The 14,379-nt window shown below is 42.2% G+C and overlaps 2 protein-coding genes across 2 annotated transcripts in view; one reads left to right on the forward strand and one right to left on the reverse strand.

The window, feature by feature from the left end:
* LOC126561877 (uncharacterized) overlaps nucleotides 1–14,379 on the reverse strand; it is a 179,114-nt gene that overhangs the window by 101,397 nt on the left and 63,338 nt on the right. The gene's annotated exons all lie outside the window — the stretch shown is intronic.
* LOC126556396 (acetylcholinesterase) lies at nucleotides 5,058–7,721 on the forward strand. The gene is made up of 10 exons (XM_050211665.1): nucleotides 5,058–5,353; nucleotides 5,428–5,572; nucleotides 5,652–5,889; nucleotides 5,988–6,271; nucleotides 6,346–6,553; nucleotides 6,618–6,760; nucleotides 6,841–6,993; nucleotides 7,073–7,236; nucleotides 7,335–7,510; nucleotides 7,594–7,721. Exons 1-10 carry the CDS (start codon nucleotides 5,058–5,060, stop codon nucleotides 7,719–7,721), a joined length of 1,935 nt encoding a protein of 644 aa, XP_050067622.1.

Here is a 14,379-nt window from a genome sequence, read left to right on the forward strand (position 1 = left end):
TGCACATGGCAGAACGTTATCTACGTCTCGAATCTATATCTAGCTCAGAATTACATTAAGTCAAGGAGGTAAAAAAATTGTGACCTTCAGTAATGGTTAGTCGCGAGAAAAAGGCTTGCGAAGTTCTCGCGTGGGGTTAAAGTGTAGCACAGTGATTGTTAAGGTGCTATATGACTTCATCGATAGCAACTGTGTGCCGACGTTCCGGTGAGAGGCCAGTATTGAAATTGCGTTCTGCGTTTTCATCTCAGCTTGCTAACCTGGTACTCGTTGGTAGCGGCTGGTGACTTGCGTGATCACCGTGTGGTACATGTGTCAACCGGGCAAACAAAACGTGCGGAAACAACCGCGGTATGTTGTTGTTACCCTCGTGATGCCCTCTCTTATATTACCCATCAGCGTTTCCTATCTGGTACTGCACAGGCCTCTAATCATAATAATTACTCCTGCTGTTTAAGCTTATTAGGATGATGCAGCCACGATTGGCTTGCTGGTACTGTGTGCGTGTGTGTTTTATTTTTTCTTAAACGGGCCCAATTGGTTGTCTGGATGGGTACGTCCGTTAAACACACAGGGTCCAGCAATCAATTTACAACCAACTCTCTGCCGTACGCATGCATGCTCTGGTGTATCACACATGTACACGCACTACGGGTTGCTGAATTGTGTAGTGTGTGCGCGCGCGCTCCCTTGCTTTTTTGTTGTTCGTGGTCCCCAACACAATACAACCAGTTGGTCCAGGACTTGGGCCCCGAAATCTATTGCATCGCGTTCTTTTGGGTCTTTTCTCCGCGCTCGTACTGGAACTTTGTAGGGGGTGGGTGGGGGGTGCATATAGCCAGAAATACCCGTTGTTGCATGGGTTTTTTTTTCTTCCCCGGCTCGTCCACTAGCCCCTGTAACCTCACTCAGTTTGCTCAGGGGTTGCACAGGAATCGGTTCGGCAATGTACGCAGGGACCGGGATAGTGTGCCGCTCGGGGTTTATTAACTCCTCCGCGGCTCTCAATCCGACTGTGCGAGAGCACACACAGCGGAGAAACAGCGCCTTCGCCTTGCGAAAGAACAGGACTGCGTGTGCGATCGATTTCGGTACCGAAGCGCGGTGGACCCGTTCGTGTGTGCCGTGTGCGAGAGAGCAAAACGGCACGAACAAGCCGAACCGCGCTGTGTGAAGCGGCGGTGGCGGCTACCCCCTTACCTATATAGCCCAAGTGCTGCTTGGCTGATGCTGATAACTAGGCGAAACTGCTCAGGACCTGCCGCGTACGTGTCAGTTTCAGTTGAGCAGCGGAAAGATTAACATTTTGATACACACAGTTTTTCAGTTCAGTGTTTGTGTTCCGATAAGGCTTTGCATAATTCACATTCTAAATACTGGTCATCAGCCATAATATACAGACACCCGCCCCACATACACACACAGAACACACGTTTTTTCTCTAAATAAGGCGCATTCGTTGGCGGTGAATCGGTTGTGTTTTTTGCGTTCCCATCCATCCCCGGATGCTCCAGCTGGTTGGTACCACTCACATTACGTGTGCATTGATGCTAGAGCACAAACTAGCATACCGAGGTTCACGTGTGTAGTGGAAATTCGGAGTTCCGAAGTGTTGTTGCTGCTGCTGCCGCTATATAAGTACTTCGAGGACTCATCAAAACATTACTCTCAAGACGATTTGGTTTTGGTGCGTTTGGTGGTTTGGTGAAAGTGTTTATCTGGTTTCGTTGTAGTACTCTGTTTGCATAAGCAGTGTATGAGAGGGCGGGATCAAAGTAGATAAATTGTCAGGATTCCCAAACTTTTTTTTTTCTTTTGTAAATCCCTTCATCCAAGCAAAGTGTTTTGCGCCCTCTTCAGCATTGGCATACAGACACTGGTGAAAGAAATGTAGAACGGTCCAGGTGTTGTTCAATGTTTTATTCAACACGTTCGCCTGTGGGGGCGGCCGCCATATACAATCAACCTGCGAATATTAAGATTGACGGGTTTTGTACAACGCAACACCGAAAGTGTCCATCGACCCTTCAGTTACACACACACACACAAACACGCCCGCACAACAAGATGGGTCTAGGCGTCTGGTGGGCTCGTCTTGCAACAGGGACAGGCAATGTTGCCTCCTTTGCCAGTTAGACGACGTTCCCAACCCACCTGTCTCACGATAAAGTTCTCTCCACAACACTCTCTGCGTAACCTTCCGAGTAACGCCTGAGGTATTTTGTGGTAGTGGCCGAGGCGTGAGCCCAGCAGTAGCTGTTGTAATTGGTGGGTGGTGGTGTTAGGGGGAAGCAAACAGTAGTAGTAGTAGTAGTAGTAGTAGTAGTAGTAGTAGTAGTATTGTGAACTCCCGTTAGCAACGCGTTGGAAGGATTCGTAGTAATAGTAACAATAGTAAGACCATTTTATCGCTCGAATGTTCGCGAAACACACCGTTCTGCAGATATTCCTAGCAAATTAGCTGGATATCACCGGTGTGTGTATCACCAACGTTGGGCAGCTCTGCAGGGCAAGAATCGCAGGGAGTCCTCGAAATCTGCCGATATATCGATAGGCTACGATATCGGAGGGTAATAGGGGAGAAGGGAGTGGGGAAAATAAAGTGGGAAGGAAAGGGGGGGGGGGGGGTGTTATAAAGGTAAAAATCAATACAAACCGCTCTTGTGGGGCACACTTTGCACCTGTTTGCCATTCGGGTTTGACATTTTATTGCGGCAAATGGCGGCGACGGCGGCTAACGATATACAATTTCTGAAGGGTTTCGACACACTCGAATTTTTTCTTTACCACCCTTTCGAGGTCTGCTGTGTGTGTGTGTGTGTGTGTGTTTTATATAGTTCAGATACAGGAAGCCTGCTGTGATTTGGGAAGAGGAAAAAGGGAAAATCAATTGAATTGTCACTTGTATTCATCGAATTAGTTGGTCCGTGTGCAGCCGCCTGGCATCATCTTCCGCGAGCTTGGTACGCTCAAGGTCAAAGACAGATGGCAGGGTTGGCTTCTCTTGCCTGCGTATCTGTGCGCGCGTGGGCGTTTGTGTTTGTTGGCTCTTTTATAGCTTTTTTTCTTGCTACTGCTCGCCTTGTAGTAAAAAGCCAATACTTTGTAGTATGCGAGAAGGGGTGTAGAACACTTCTTCGTGGGAATCGGACGCTGATGATTGTATAACGATACGATGAGAGTGTATATGGGGGAGGGAGATGGAAGTTACATCGGGGAGTGAAGCGGTGAAGATTCATAGTACTACTACACAGGTACTATGAAACCATATAATGGTGGGGGAGGGAGGGAGCTGGGGGGTTTACAAGAGCATCCATCCTCCGACAACAACGGATATCCCTCGCTCCTGACCCCTTTTTAGTGTCGAATAGAGTCCTGGAGATTGTTAAGCGAGGTTGTTACGTACACATACCCATGCACACAGAATACATCTAAATTAAACATGACGCGTTTTTGCTTTGTTGCATCGGGCGAAATCAATAAATTACATAATGTTGAGATCCCCGTTAGGCTACCCCAAATTGTTGGAAGAGATTGGACGCCTGGACGCACGAAGGACGCACCGTGTAGTATGCAGTCACATGTTTTGCTCTGCTGATGTGCAACTCTACCGCTGTATATGTGAGATTTGTGTTTTGTCCTCCCCCACCTTGGCTGTTGTGTTGTGTACGATAGACGACGTTAGGCGTAGTACATATGTGTAAGACCTGGCTAGCTCATACGTGCTATAAGGGGCGATGGAGGCCGTCCAAAGAAGAAGCAAAACGCGGCTGATATGAAACAGTATACTCGGTGATCGATAAGCAGAAGTTTTTTTTTTTTTTTGCTTTACCAGGACTACTACGCGTGATTGAAATATGTGGGACAGGAAGTGCACAATTGCGAAGGATTAGCATGTGAAGGTCAAATAGGTACATAATTTAAATCATTCTCAATGTCGTTCGGTTTAGGTACCAGGATCGGAGCCATATGGAGCCATTTTATATTGTCTCGCGGGAAGGAAGAAGGGGACGCCTACAAGAAATAGCCAAACCTACCAGGAATGGAGGGAATGATTTGTTTCAAGAGTTGTGTGATGGGTGTAAGATATGTTAGAGCCAGCAGCAGTATAAGGGGAAGGCATAATAATAATGATAGCTATTGTTTGTAAAATGACGAAGGACTCCTATACTATTTTGCAGGAGAATGGGTACTGTTTTACAGTATCCATTTGTAAAGCTCCTGAAGTTGAAGTCCTTATCATGTATATTCTAAGGACCCTTTTTTCTGTTTTTAATTGGAACACAGTTTGTCCCGGAACCTCAATTTCTTCCAGAGTTCCGAAGCGCACGAGTGTTCCGAAATTCGGAGCGTTTCTCACCAACGGCAAGCATATCACGACATTCCGGAACACTTGGTTTGTGATGTTGTTGTTTTTTTTTTATGTAATATGAATCCCCGATGTCAACGTGCCCTCGACGACGACCCGTTGAGACCTGCGCACAAGCTTTCGTGCCAGAATTTCACCCAGCATGTGATTTCAATTTACGATACCTACTATTGCTGGCTGCTCCGGTCGAAAGTTGTGATGTGTGCTTGCCAACTGATAACGTGTTTCAGCTGCTAGAATAGCAAAAAAAAAAAACAATAATAACAACCAAAACACACAAAACCCCTTGCGAAGTCATTAGCAGCTGTGCAGCAGCAACTTATCGAACTTGGAACTAGTTTCTGCTCCGGTACCGAGGACACTGTCGTGATACAGGACGCAATTTTAGTTTTGTTGTTGTCTTCTTCCTAATAAAGGACAGTCTGCACACGGTGACATTAACCTGAAGAAGTCAACAGGGCAATGATGTGAAATGTGAGTGGAGAAGCGCGCATCAACGACCACACAGCGACCACCAGACCGACCAAACAACCAGCATTCAACGTTGCGAGTCTCGTTCGCGGTACCCCTGCTGGGGCCAGGCTGCTAGATTACTCGAACACCAACACCCATCTATCAAACGGGCCAACCCGGAACCCGGCTCGTCAGCATTGTTGTTTTTGTTTCTTTCCTCTCCCCCTCGGACACCATGTTTGTGAACCAGTGCACCCGTCGACCACACATGAACGTGTTTGTGCTGCTGCTCGGTGCGACTGTGATATGTCCCGCATATGGCATCATTGATCGGCTGGTGGTGCAAACCAGCAGCGGCCCGATACGTGGACGCTCGACCATGGTGCAGGGGCGTGAGGTGCACGTGTTCAACGGTGTCCCGTTCGCGAAGCCACCGGTCGACAGCTTACGGTTTAAGAAGCCTGTCCCAGCCGAACCATGGCACGGGGTGCTGGATGCAACCAGACTACCTCCATCATGCATACAGGAACGGTGAGTATATGGGGTGGCTGAGTTTAGGGCTCTCGAGATGAGGCTTCTTCTGATGATGGTTGGTTGATTTTTAGTTATGAATATTTCCCTGGCTTCGCGGGCGAAGAAATGTGGAACCCGAACACGAACGTGTCGGAAGATTGTCTGTATCTAAACATATGGGTGCCAACGAAAACGCGGCTCCGACATGGTAGGGGACTGAACTTTGGCAGCAATGATGTAAGTCTGACACTTATCCAACTAGAAACTACAGCTGCACACATAGCTAACCACCCCCGTTCTACTGGGCGATTCACAGTACTTCCAAGATGATGACGACTTCCAGCGTCAGCATCAGTCGAAGGGTGGGCTGGCGATGCTTGTTTGGATTTATGGCGGAGGGTTCATGAGCGGCACCTCGACGCTAGACATTTACAACGCAGAAATACTGGCCGCAGTAGGTAATGTTATCGTCGCATCGATGCAGTACCGGGTCGGTGCATTTGGCTTCTTGTACCTAGCGCCGTACATTAACGGTTACGAAGAGGATGCTCCAGGTGCGGTTTGTCTAATATTGTGGTTTCTACATTATGTGAGCCCCACGGCACTCTACTAATTGCTACTACCACTCTTGCTAAACACCGTCCTCCTACAGGAAACATGGGCATGTGGGATCAAGCGCTGGCCATACGGTGGCTGAAGGAAAATGCGAAAGCGTTCGGTGGCGATCCGGATCTGATTACACTGTTCGGTGAGTCTGCGGGCGGTAGCTCGGTTAGCTTGCATCTACTATCGCCGGTAACGCGCGGACTGTCGAAGCGCGGTATCTTGCAATCAGGAACACTGAACGCACCATGGAGCCATATGACGGCGGAGAAAGCGCTGCAGATAGCGGAAGGACTGATCGACGATTGTAACTGTAATCTGACGATGCTGAAGGTATGGATCTCGCTCTGTCGTTTGAGCTACTGAAGCTACATTAATTTTTTACACACACCCAATCTCTTTTGCAGGAATCGCCCAGCACAGTGATGCAGTGTATGAGAAATGTGGATGCGAAAACCATCTCTGTCCAGCAGTGGAACTCGTACTCGGGCATACTAGGATTCCCGTCCGCACCAACCATTGACGGTGTGTTTATGACCGCCGATCCGATGACCATGTTACGGGAGGCAAATTTGGAAGGAATTGATATACTTGTCGGTAGCAACCGGGACGAAGGTAGGCGTATGACGGTGCAGCACCGAGGTTTGCAACATTCTCACCCGCTCCCACTCGTTCGTAGGTACCTACTTTCTGTTGTACGATTTTATTGACTACTTTGAAAAGGATGCGGCAACCTCATTGCCAAGGGACAAATTTTTGGAAATTATGAACACCATCTTCAACAAAGCATCTGAGCCGGAACGTGAGGCTATCATCTTTCAGGTACTTGAGGTTATAGCTGAGGGAGAGAGAGAGAGAGGGAGAGTGCTGATTAATCCGTACTTTTGGTGCAAATTTTCTAGTACACCGGTTGGGAAAGTGGCAACGATGGGTATCAAAATCAACATCAGGTTGGCCGTGCGGTTGGTGATCACTTCTTCATCTGTCCAACGAACGAGTTTGCTCTCGGGTTGACGGAACGTGGTGCCTCGGTGCACTATTATTACTTTACACACGTGAGTCATCAGACCGGTCGCAGAGAAGTCGTAGCACTGTGTTGGAGATTTCACTAATAATGCCTTTCCTGGTTTGTAGCGTACCAGCACATCGCTTTGGGGCGAATGGATGGGCGTACTGCATGGGGACGAGGTCGAGTACATATTCGGCCAGCCGATGAATGCGTCCCTGCAGTACCGACAGCGGGAACGGGATTTGAGCAGACGCATGGTATTGTCTGTCAGTGAATTTGCCCGTACTGGGTATGTATATGCGTCTTCCAGATAGCTCCCTAACGCCATGCTTGATTCCTCGAACTTATTTGTCTCCTGATGCTGATGCACATTTCTCCCGCCCACAGCAATCCTGCCCTGGAAGGTGAACATTGGCCACTCTACACCAGAGAAAATCCCATCTTTTTCATCTTCAATGCCGAAGGTGAGGATGATCTGCGGGGCGAAAAGTATGGCCGCGGTCCGATGGCAACGTCGTGCGCGTTTTGGAACGACTTTCTACCGAGACTACGTGCTTGGTCAGGTATATAAAGCGCTTGGCATGTCCATACTTCTGAAAGACAAAAGCCCAACACACTCTTTCATTTCCAATGTCGCCCTTTACAGTACCGTCGAAAAGTCCTTGCAACTTGCTCGAGCAAATGTCGATAGCAACCGTACCCGGTACGATGCCTACCGTTGTGATGTTGGCGTTGGTGTTGATCTCGCTCTGTGCGGCGCTCGGAACCAACTAAAAGTCCCAAGTCACCGGTGGAACACCGGCGTGTATATGCACCTAGCTCATAGGCATCTCCCGGGGTGGGGTGGGGGGGAGATGGATCGCTAACTATTCATGCTTACCGTAGGGAATGTATACATCCAATTCGTACTAAAGAAGAAGAAAAAACGTATCGGTTTGGTTTGATGGCGATGCGGCGTATTATATCGAATTTCAAGGAGCTTTTCTTGGTGAAGCGCAGGCGCTTTTCATCATCATCTACATCGAGATGGGGATACATATCATTGTGTTGTTTTTTTTTTGCTTTTGTAAAGTAAAACACGAAAAACTGAAAACAAATCAAATCCAACAAACCAAAACAAAATGGAGAAAAAGAAGAATAAGAAGACGAGGAAGAAGAAGAATAATAAGAAGAGGAAGAAGAACATACATACAAAGAAAATCGGTTACGTTACCAAAGGACTGGATCCTGTGATCTGTTTTCTTTAGGTAATTTTGGTGCCCTAAAAAAACCTCTGTCACACATACATATCACGTGCTTGAAGACTTATGAAAATATTGCTGTGTAGCTAAATTAGTGAATATATGAAACAAATAATATAAGTGTAAATTGTAAGCGGCCGTCGTCGCCGGCGCTGTGTAGTGCAGGGTTAGAATGAGGAATTTTACCACGGTTAAAGTTAGCGACTGGCACTGCAAAACTGTAGAACTGCATTCCTTTGTTTTTTAATTTTTCGTTTGAAACTCTACTGTGTACCGCCTGTCCCACTCGCGATGTATTATTTTTAATGGCTAGGTTGTGTTCGGTTTGGACAACTTGCTATCTAAACTTGTGAACGCTTGATGAAGACAAACGAAAAAAGGCCCCAATTTAGATGTTACCTTAAATATTGCCATGATAGGTTCATGTTATCATTTGAGAGGGCTTGTTTCGAACAAACAAACAAAAATGACATATTATACATATGTAGAAACCAAAGATGCGAAAGATGTAACAAAACCTAAAAACCAAATTTGCATGCGTAACTGTGTAAGAGAAACAAGTAACGACTCATCTTTTTTTAGATGTTAAAAACCGACTATTTAATATTAAATATGTAAAACCAAAACATATCACTCAAAACAAACAAAGGAGAAGTGGAAGAAGAAAAACAAAAAAGCTGGATAAACTTAGATATTATTATACATTATTATAAAGCAAAAAACCAAAACCCAAACCAAAAAACCCGAAGGGTCGAAGAGAAGGAAATCTTAACGAAACGGAAAACAAATAGCGTTGTAAGGAAAACTCTAACTTTATAAGAAAGCTTTTTATGAGAATTGTAAAATCACTTGAAAATACCCTAGCAAACCAAGAATCAGAAAGAAGGGCAAAAACAAAACAAAAAAAGCATAAAAAGTGTGTATGGCGATATTGTTAATATTGCTGCTGTTAGTAAGCATATTTGGGTTTAAAAAATAGTAATAATAATAATAATAATAGTAATAACGGTCAAAATATACGCGATGCGGTCTTATGATCAAACAAAAAAAAAACATTCATCATGTATGTGATTCATATCGTGTTTAGCAGATTGATTGGTAGTAACAATGCAAAACAAACTCAAAAAAATAAAAAGAAGAAAAAAGTAATAAGCGTAGAACATGCAAAGTATGTTACTTAAACATACAATGAAAAACGAAACGGAAAAGCGTTCAAAGCAAATTTGCGAACCATTGATCTAAAAAGAATGAAATGAATATGCACACAGCATACTTATATGAGAGAAGCAGAAAACGAAAGAAGAAGATAAGAAATGCAACGCCACAACTTATCAACAAAAAAAAAAAAAACAAAGACATATCAGGTGCTTTAGTCGTTATCATAATTACAACGCAGAATGAAGGATAAAGAATAATAATCGCACCCGCCTCCCGATTTTTAACAGTAATGTGTATGAGGGATAGGATGAAAACAAAATGCTTTTAAACATACACATAATTATTGAATAGACGAGCCGTTCGCTAGCCAGTACTATTGACTCCAAAAAGTTAAACCACATTAAAAAAAAAAAAACAAAATGACAAGAAAAACACCGATGCAAACAAAACCGCCATTTCCAATTTTTTAATTGATTCGTAAAAGGGGCTCCATTTTAATGAATCAATTCGAAAATAGAGATGGTAACGCGCGAAGCTGCCCGGAGCACAGCAACCACTACTGATTGTTTGTTTGGTTTTCTCTTTTTTAGCTAATCAGGGTCCGACAACCCTTAGCACCCTGAAACCCACCCCTTAATGATAATGGTTGTAGACACTTTACACATGCAACTAACTATATTTAATTAATTAAACTATACAACTACATACGTACGACTGTACGAAGCGTATGCGCGTAGAACAGCAATAGTGAAGAGCCTGCTATGATGGTGTGTATCGGATGTGTCTGGAGATTGGAAGATAAAACAAACAAATTTCAGCATGAATGTAAACAATGAAACACACACATAACACACATAGTCAGCGCTTACTGCAAACGTAATTAGGTAGATTGTGTGCAGTTCTTGTACGGCACTAACTACTGTGGCCTAGCTGTTTATAGAAACAAAAAAGGAAAACAAAAAAAAGTAGACCCTGAGCTTATCCACGTGTGACCTGAAACATGTTGACAAGTAGGACAATGCATGGACGCAGCAAATGTATCTGGACAGTTAGTATCTTGACAGCCCTAATAGTCTATCGGCGCCATTATGCATCTGTCTATTATTAGTATGTTTTCTGTTATAATACTAACAATTCTATCATACTTCTGGTATTGAGGGGCAGTAACAGATGCAAAACAATATTTAACGTTAAACGAAATAGAATTGTGTACGTGTACTCGGCATGGCAAGCAAACAAAGCCATAGTAGAGGATCATACTAGTAGCTGTTATATGTAGCTTACCTATGGTAGTAAACACAAACAACACTTAACCCTGATTCGCGCAACTGACGTGCACGAAGGTTTCGTTACACTTAAAGCAAAGCTATAAACACCGAATATCCAATACCATTCCGTAAGGAGTAAATCGATCTGGCAAGTGTTCGGCTCTGGTGTTAGCGCATTGTGCAAAAAAAAAAAAAATGCAGGAACAAAACACACAAACACACGTTTATTTGTGATTTGGGAAACAAACAGTGTAGAAAGCAAAAATGTTTAACAGTACCCGAGAATTTGCATTCATATGGTCAATATTTTATACGCTCCCCCTCAAACACACACTCACACACACAACACTAGGTATTCTTAATACACTATGTTCCTTCAAAAGCTCTCACTGAATCAGTGTAGACTACTATATAACGCCGTAATGAATTGAGCACACTTTTCGCTCCCGTACATATTATCCAATTAATTTTTTCTGACGTTTTAATTCTCACGCGGCCATGACGTCACTAAAAGCATCAGAAAAAAAAACACAAAAGTTTTCGTCTCTTTTTACTTTTTGGTGCTACAAATTTGAAATGCATCTTGTGTTTATGGTCATCTTTGATACCCGTAGTTCTTGCCACCGGGCCATCCGCAAAACTCCAATAGTTTGGTTTGTGTTTTATGTGTCGAAATGTACTATATTTTTCTTGCAATTGGCAGAAAAATTTGAGAAAAAAACATATTTAAAAAAATTGCGTGTATTCGATAGAATACAAACAATGTCAAAGCGAAAAAGTGGAATAACAATTTTATCATCTTATTACGAAGGCCTTCTAGAGACAAAGAATTACATCTACAACTAAGAATACATTTTGTACAGTCAAAGCTAGTACTGAGTGCTGCAGTATTATTGAAACAAAAGAAAAAAACAACCAACAAAAATTAGTATAACTGTCTACCCTGTAGATAAAGAGAGTAGTATATTGTTAAGGACCGGTAGAAAAAAATGCTAGAAGTGCGGCTTTCCAGCAAGAAGAAGGACGCAAAGTAATATCCATTATTTGCAAAAGTGCTAGGTCTATCTAGTGGAATGTAGTTACGGAACATCAACACATATCATATATTTGAAAAGTAAGCAAAAACGGAGCTAGATGCAAAATCCTGCATTGACTAAACATGCATGCAGACAAAAGGGTTAGACACAGGAAAATGGAGCAAAAAATTGCTGTCTAGTTTAGTAAACGCAGTAACCTAATACAGTCACACATTTTTATTATAGTGCACAGTGGTAGGTTTTCATTATCTCACTCAATTAAATTAACAATCGTTCGAGTGTTTATGTTGAGTTACTAAACGTTTCTTTGAGAGGAACATCCTGTCCTAAAGCTAACGTGCATTTCTTTTACACCGAGAAAGACTGAATTTGGACTTGTATTGTAACTGATACGTATTATTAACCAGATTAAGAGCCTAATTTACAGAGCTCTTTGATTTAAGTATTAGATTTTGTTTTATGTTTGTTTTTTTCTGGTTTTGTGAACTTCGGAGTCGGAGAATTCGTCTTTTTTTCCTCCATTGCATATTATCGGGACCTTATTGTGAATTATTCAATTATCATCAGGTTCTGTACAGTTATAATGGCTTCTCTGCTCTGCTCTCACTACTGTATACTTGCCGAGCGGCGCTGAGATGTAGCAACAAAACGGTTGTGAGTGCTTGTATTGAGTTGAGTTTAAAGTTAAAAAAAGTAACACAGTGTTTGCAAATTTACTGATTGCTGTTGGGTCCAACTGGTTCATTAAAACAAAAAGCAACATACTTGTCACGCGGTATACTACGTGAAATTAGAATGACTAAACAGGCGTTTCAAAAACATTACTAAAAAAAGCAGCACTCACAGCAAGCGTGGATAGAGCCTCTTTTATGTACGAATATTTAATGAAAAAATTGTGAACTTTGTTTAATCTTTCCTTTTTATTATCATTGTTATTTATTATTATTTCATTGATTATTATTTATTATACATTTCATTATTTTAAAATGTATGCATTTTGCACTTCAGGAGGAGGACATTAATGCCTACCTGGTAGCGCGGATAAAGATTGATTGATACTGCAGGCATAAGCTCCAATGACAATAAGAATAAGCAAATCATTCTGTTTTTAAATCTTTTTATCTCCTGTACAATTAAAAAACCGCCAGTAGTGGTGGTGGGTTACGCTGATTGCTTGTGTGTGTATGTAGTGTGCATGATACCTTAGACTGGGGCGAAATTAGATTGCTTTCGACTATATTTTGAAGAGATATGCATTAAATTACACCACTACAGCGGAACAGTCCCGGCTAATTGACGTACTAAGGTTTAATGAAGAGTAGAGACATTTTAAAGAAAAAAAGAAGCTTTTTAACTGACAAACAAAACAGAAAAGAGCAACAACAAAGCATATCATGTATGTAGATTAGTGCCTGTCTGTGACGAATAAAAAAAAAGAAAGAGGAAAAGAAAACTCGACTAGTCAACCGTACAGCTGATAGATAATAACATATTTTATTCACCAAACTAGAGCAAGCAGTGGTATCTTTCAATGTCTATAAAAGAAAATAACTAACACACAGAAACACACATGTGGTAGTAATATTGTAGCGAGCCAGAAAAAAAGGATATCATTTGTGTAACAGTTCAATATTTTAATCAAGCAGCGTAATGGTAGACGGTAAAACCCTGTTTCCTATGGCTTAGAGTTAGGTTGGCCAGACTTTAGACATTTTTTCAAGAAAATATTTTTTGATCATTTTTTCCATTCAAGATACTATAGTGCTTTTTAGTGGTATGAGTGGTATAGTACACACCTGTGCTGTAGAAGTGTTTCCTGCAGATCTGAGAAAGATATTTCTAAATGATAGTGGAAAAAGTAGATGTTGGTGTTTGGATCAGCTCGGGCGGAACACAAAACCCCGTTTAAAAGACGAAAGTCAAGTACGATAAAAGCAAATATTATCCAGACAGAATAATCGAACTACAGTTCTCTACCTAATAACAACAACAAAACAGAAAACTATAAACGAAAAGAGGATAGAAACGAACCACATTTTATAAATGTAATTGGAATAATGACTAAAACAAAAACACACACACTCACACACATACAAAGATATGATATAAAACAAACACATCTAGTGTGAAGAATTAAGAGTAAGTCCCTTATCTTAACCGGGCGATGAAGAATGTCCGTGCTTAAATATACTCCCTTATGAATTTTTGTACTAACTGCGTAAAATCGGAAAACAAAAAATAACACACTCACACTCAAACAAATTATATATATATACAAAACCAATACACAAATGAAAACATTTAGTAGGAATATTTAAAATTTTACAAAAAAAATCAGCTGGACTGAACACGCCATAAAGTTGTCGAAAACAAACAAAAAAACACTCACACATTAGTGACACAACTTGCATATATACGTATAGATATATACATATACATATATAGAGAGAGAGAGAGATCACATATTAGATTAGGTTGCTTTTTTCTAGGGTGCAAAACATGTTGTATAGTAAGCAAAAGCAAAACACAAAAAAAGCTTTCAAACGCCTAGTCACAACGACATTTACATAGCAAAAACACATACAGAAGAAAGAAAGAAACAATTCAGCAAACAACTTATAAAAACCCACCTTTGGCATCGGTGACGGGGGTGGGAGGCGGTTTGAGGATGAGGGGGGAGGGGGAGGGGGATAGGAACATTATAGTTTTCACAGAAACACAGGAATCA

The sequence above is a fragment of the Anopheles maculipalpis genome, chromosome X, assembly GCF_943734695.1.
Source record: "Anopheles maculipalpis chromosome X, idAnoMacuDA_375_x, whole genome shotgun sequence".
NCBI lineage: Eukaryota > Metazoa > Arthropoda > Insecta > Diptera > Culicidae > Anopheles > Anopheles maculipalpis.

Coding starts and splice junctions, on each gene's coding strand:
- LOC126556396 (XM_050211665.1), top strand. CDS start 5,058: ATGTTTGTGAACCAGTGCACCCGTCGACCACACATGAACGTGTTTGTG. Junction 5,354..5,427: donor CCATCATGCATACAGGAACG/GTGAGTATATGG, acceptor GTTGATTTTTAG/TTATGAATATTTCCCTGGCT. Junction 7,237..7,334: donor AGTGAATTTGCCCGTACTGG/GTATGTATATGC, acceptor TCCCGCCCACAG/CAATCCTGCCCTGGAAGGTG.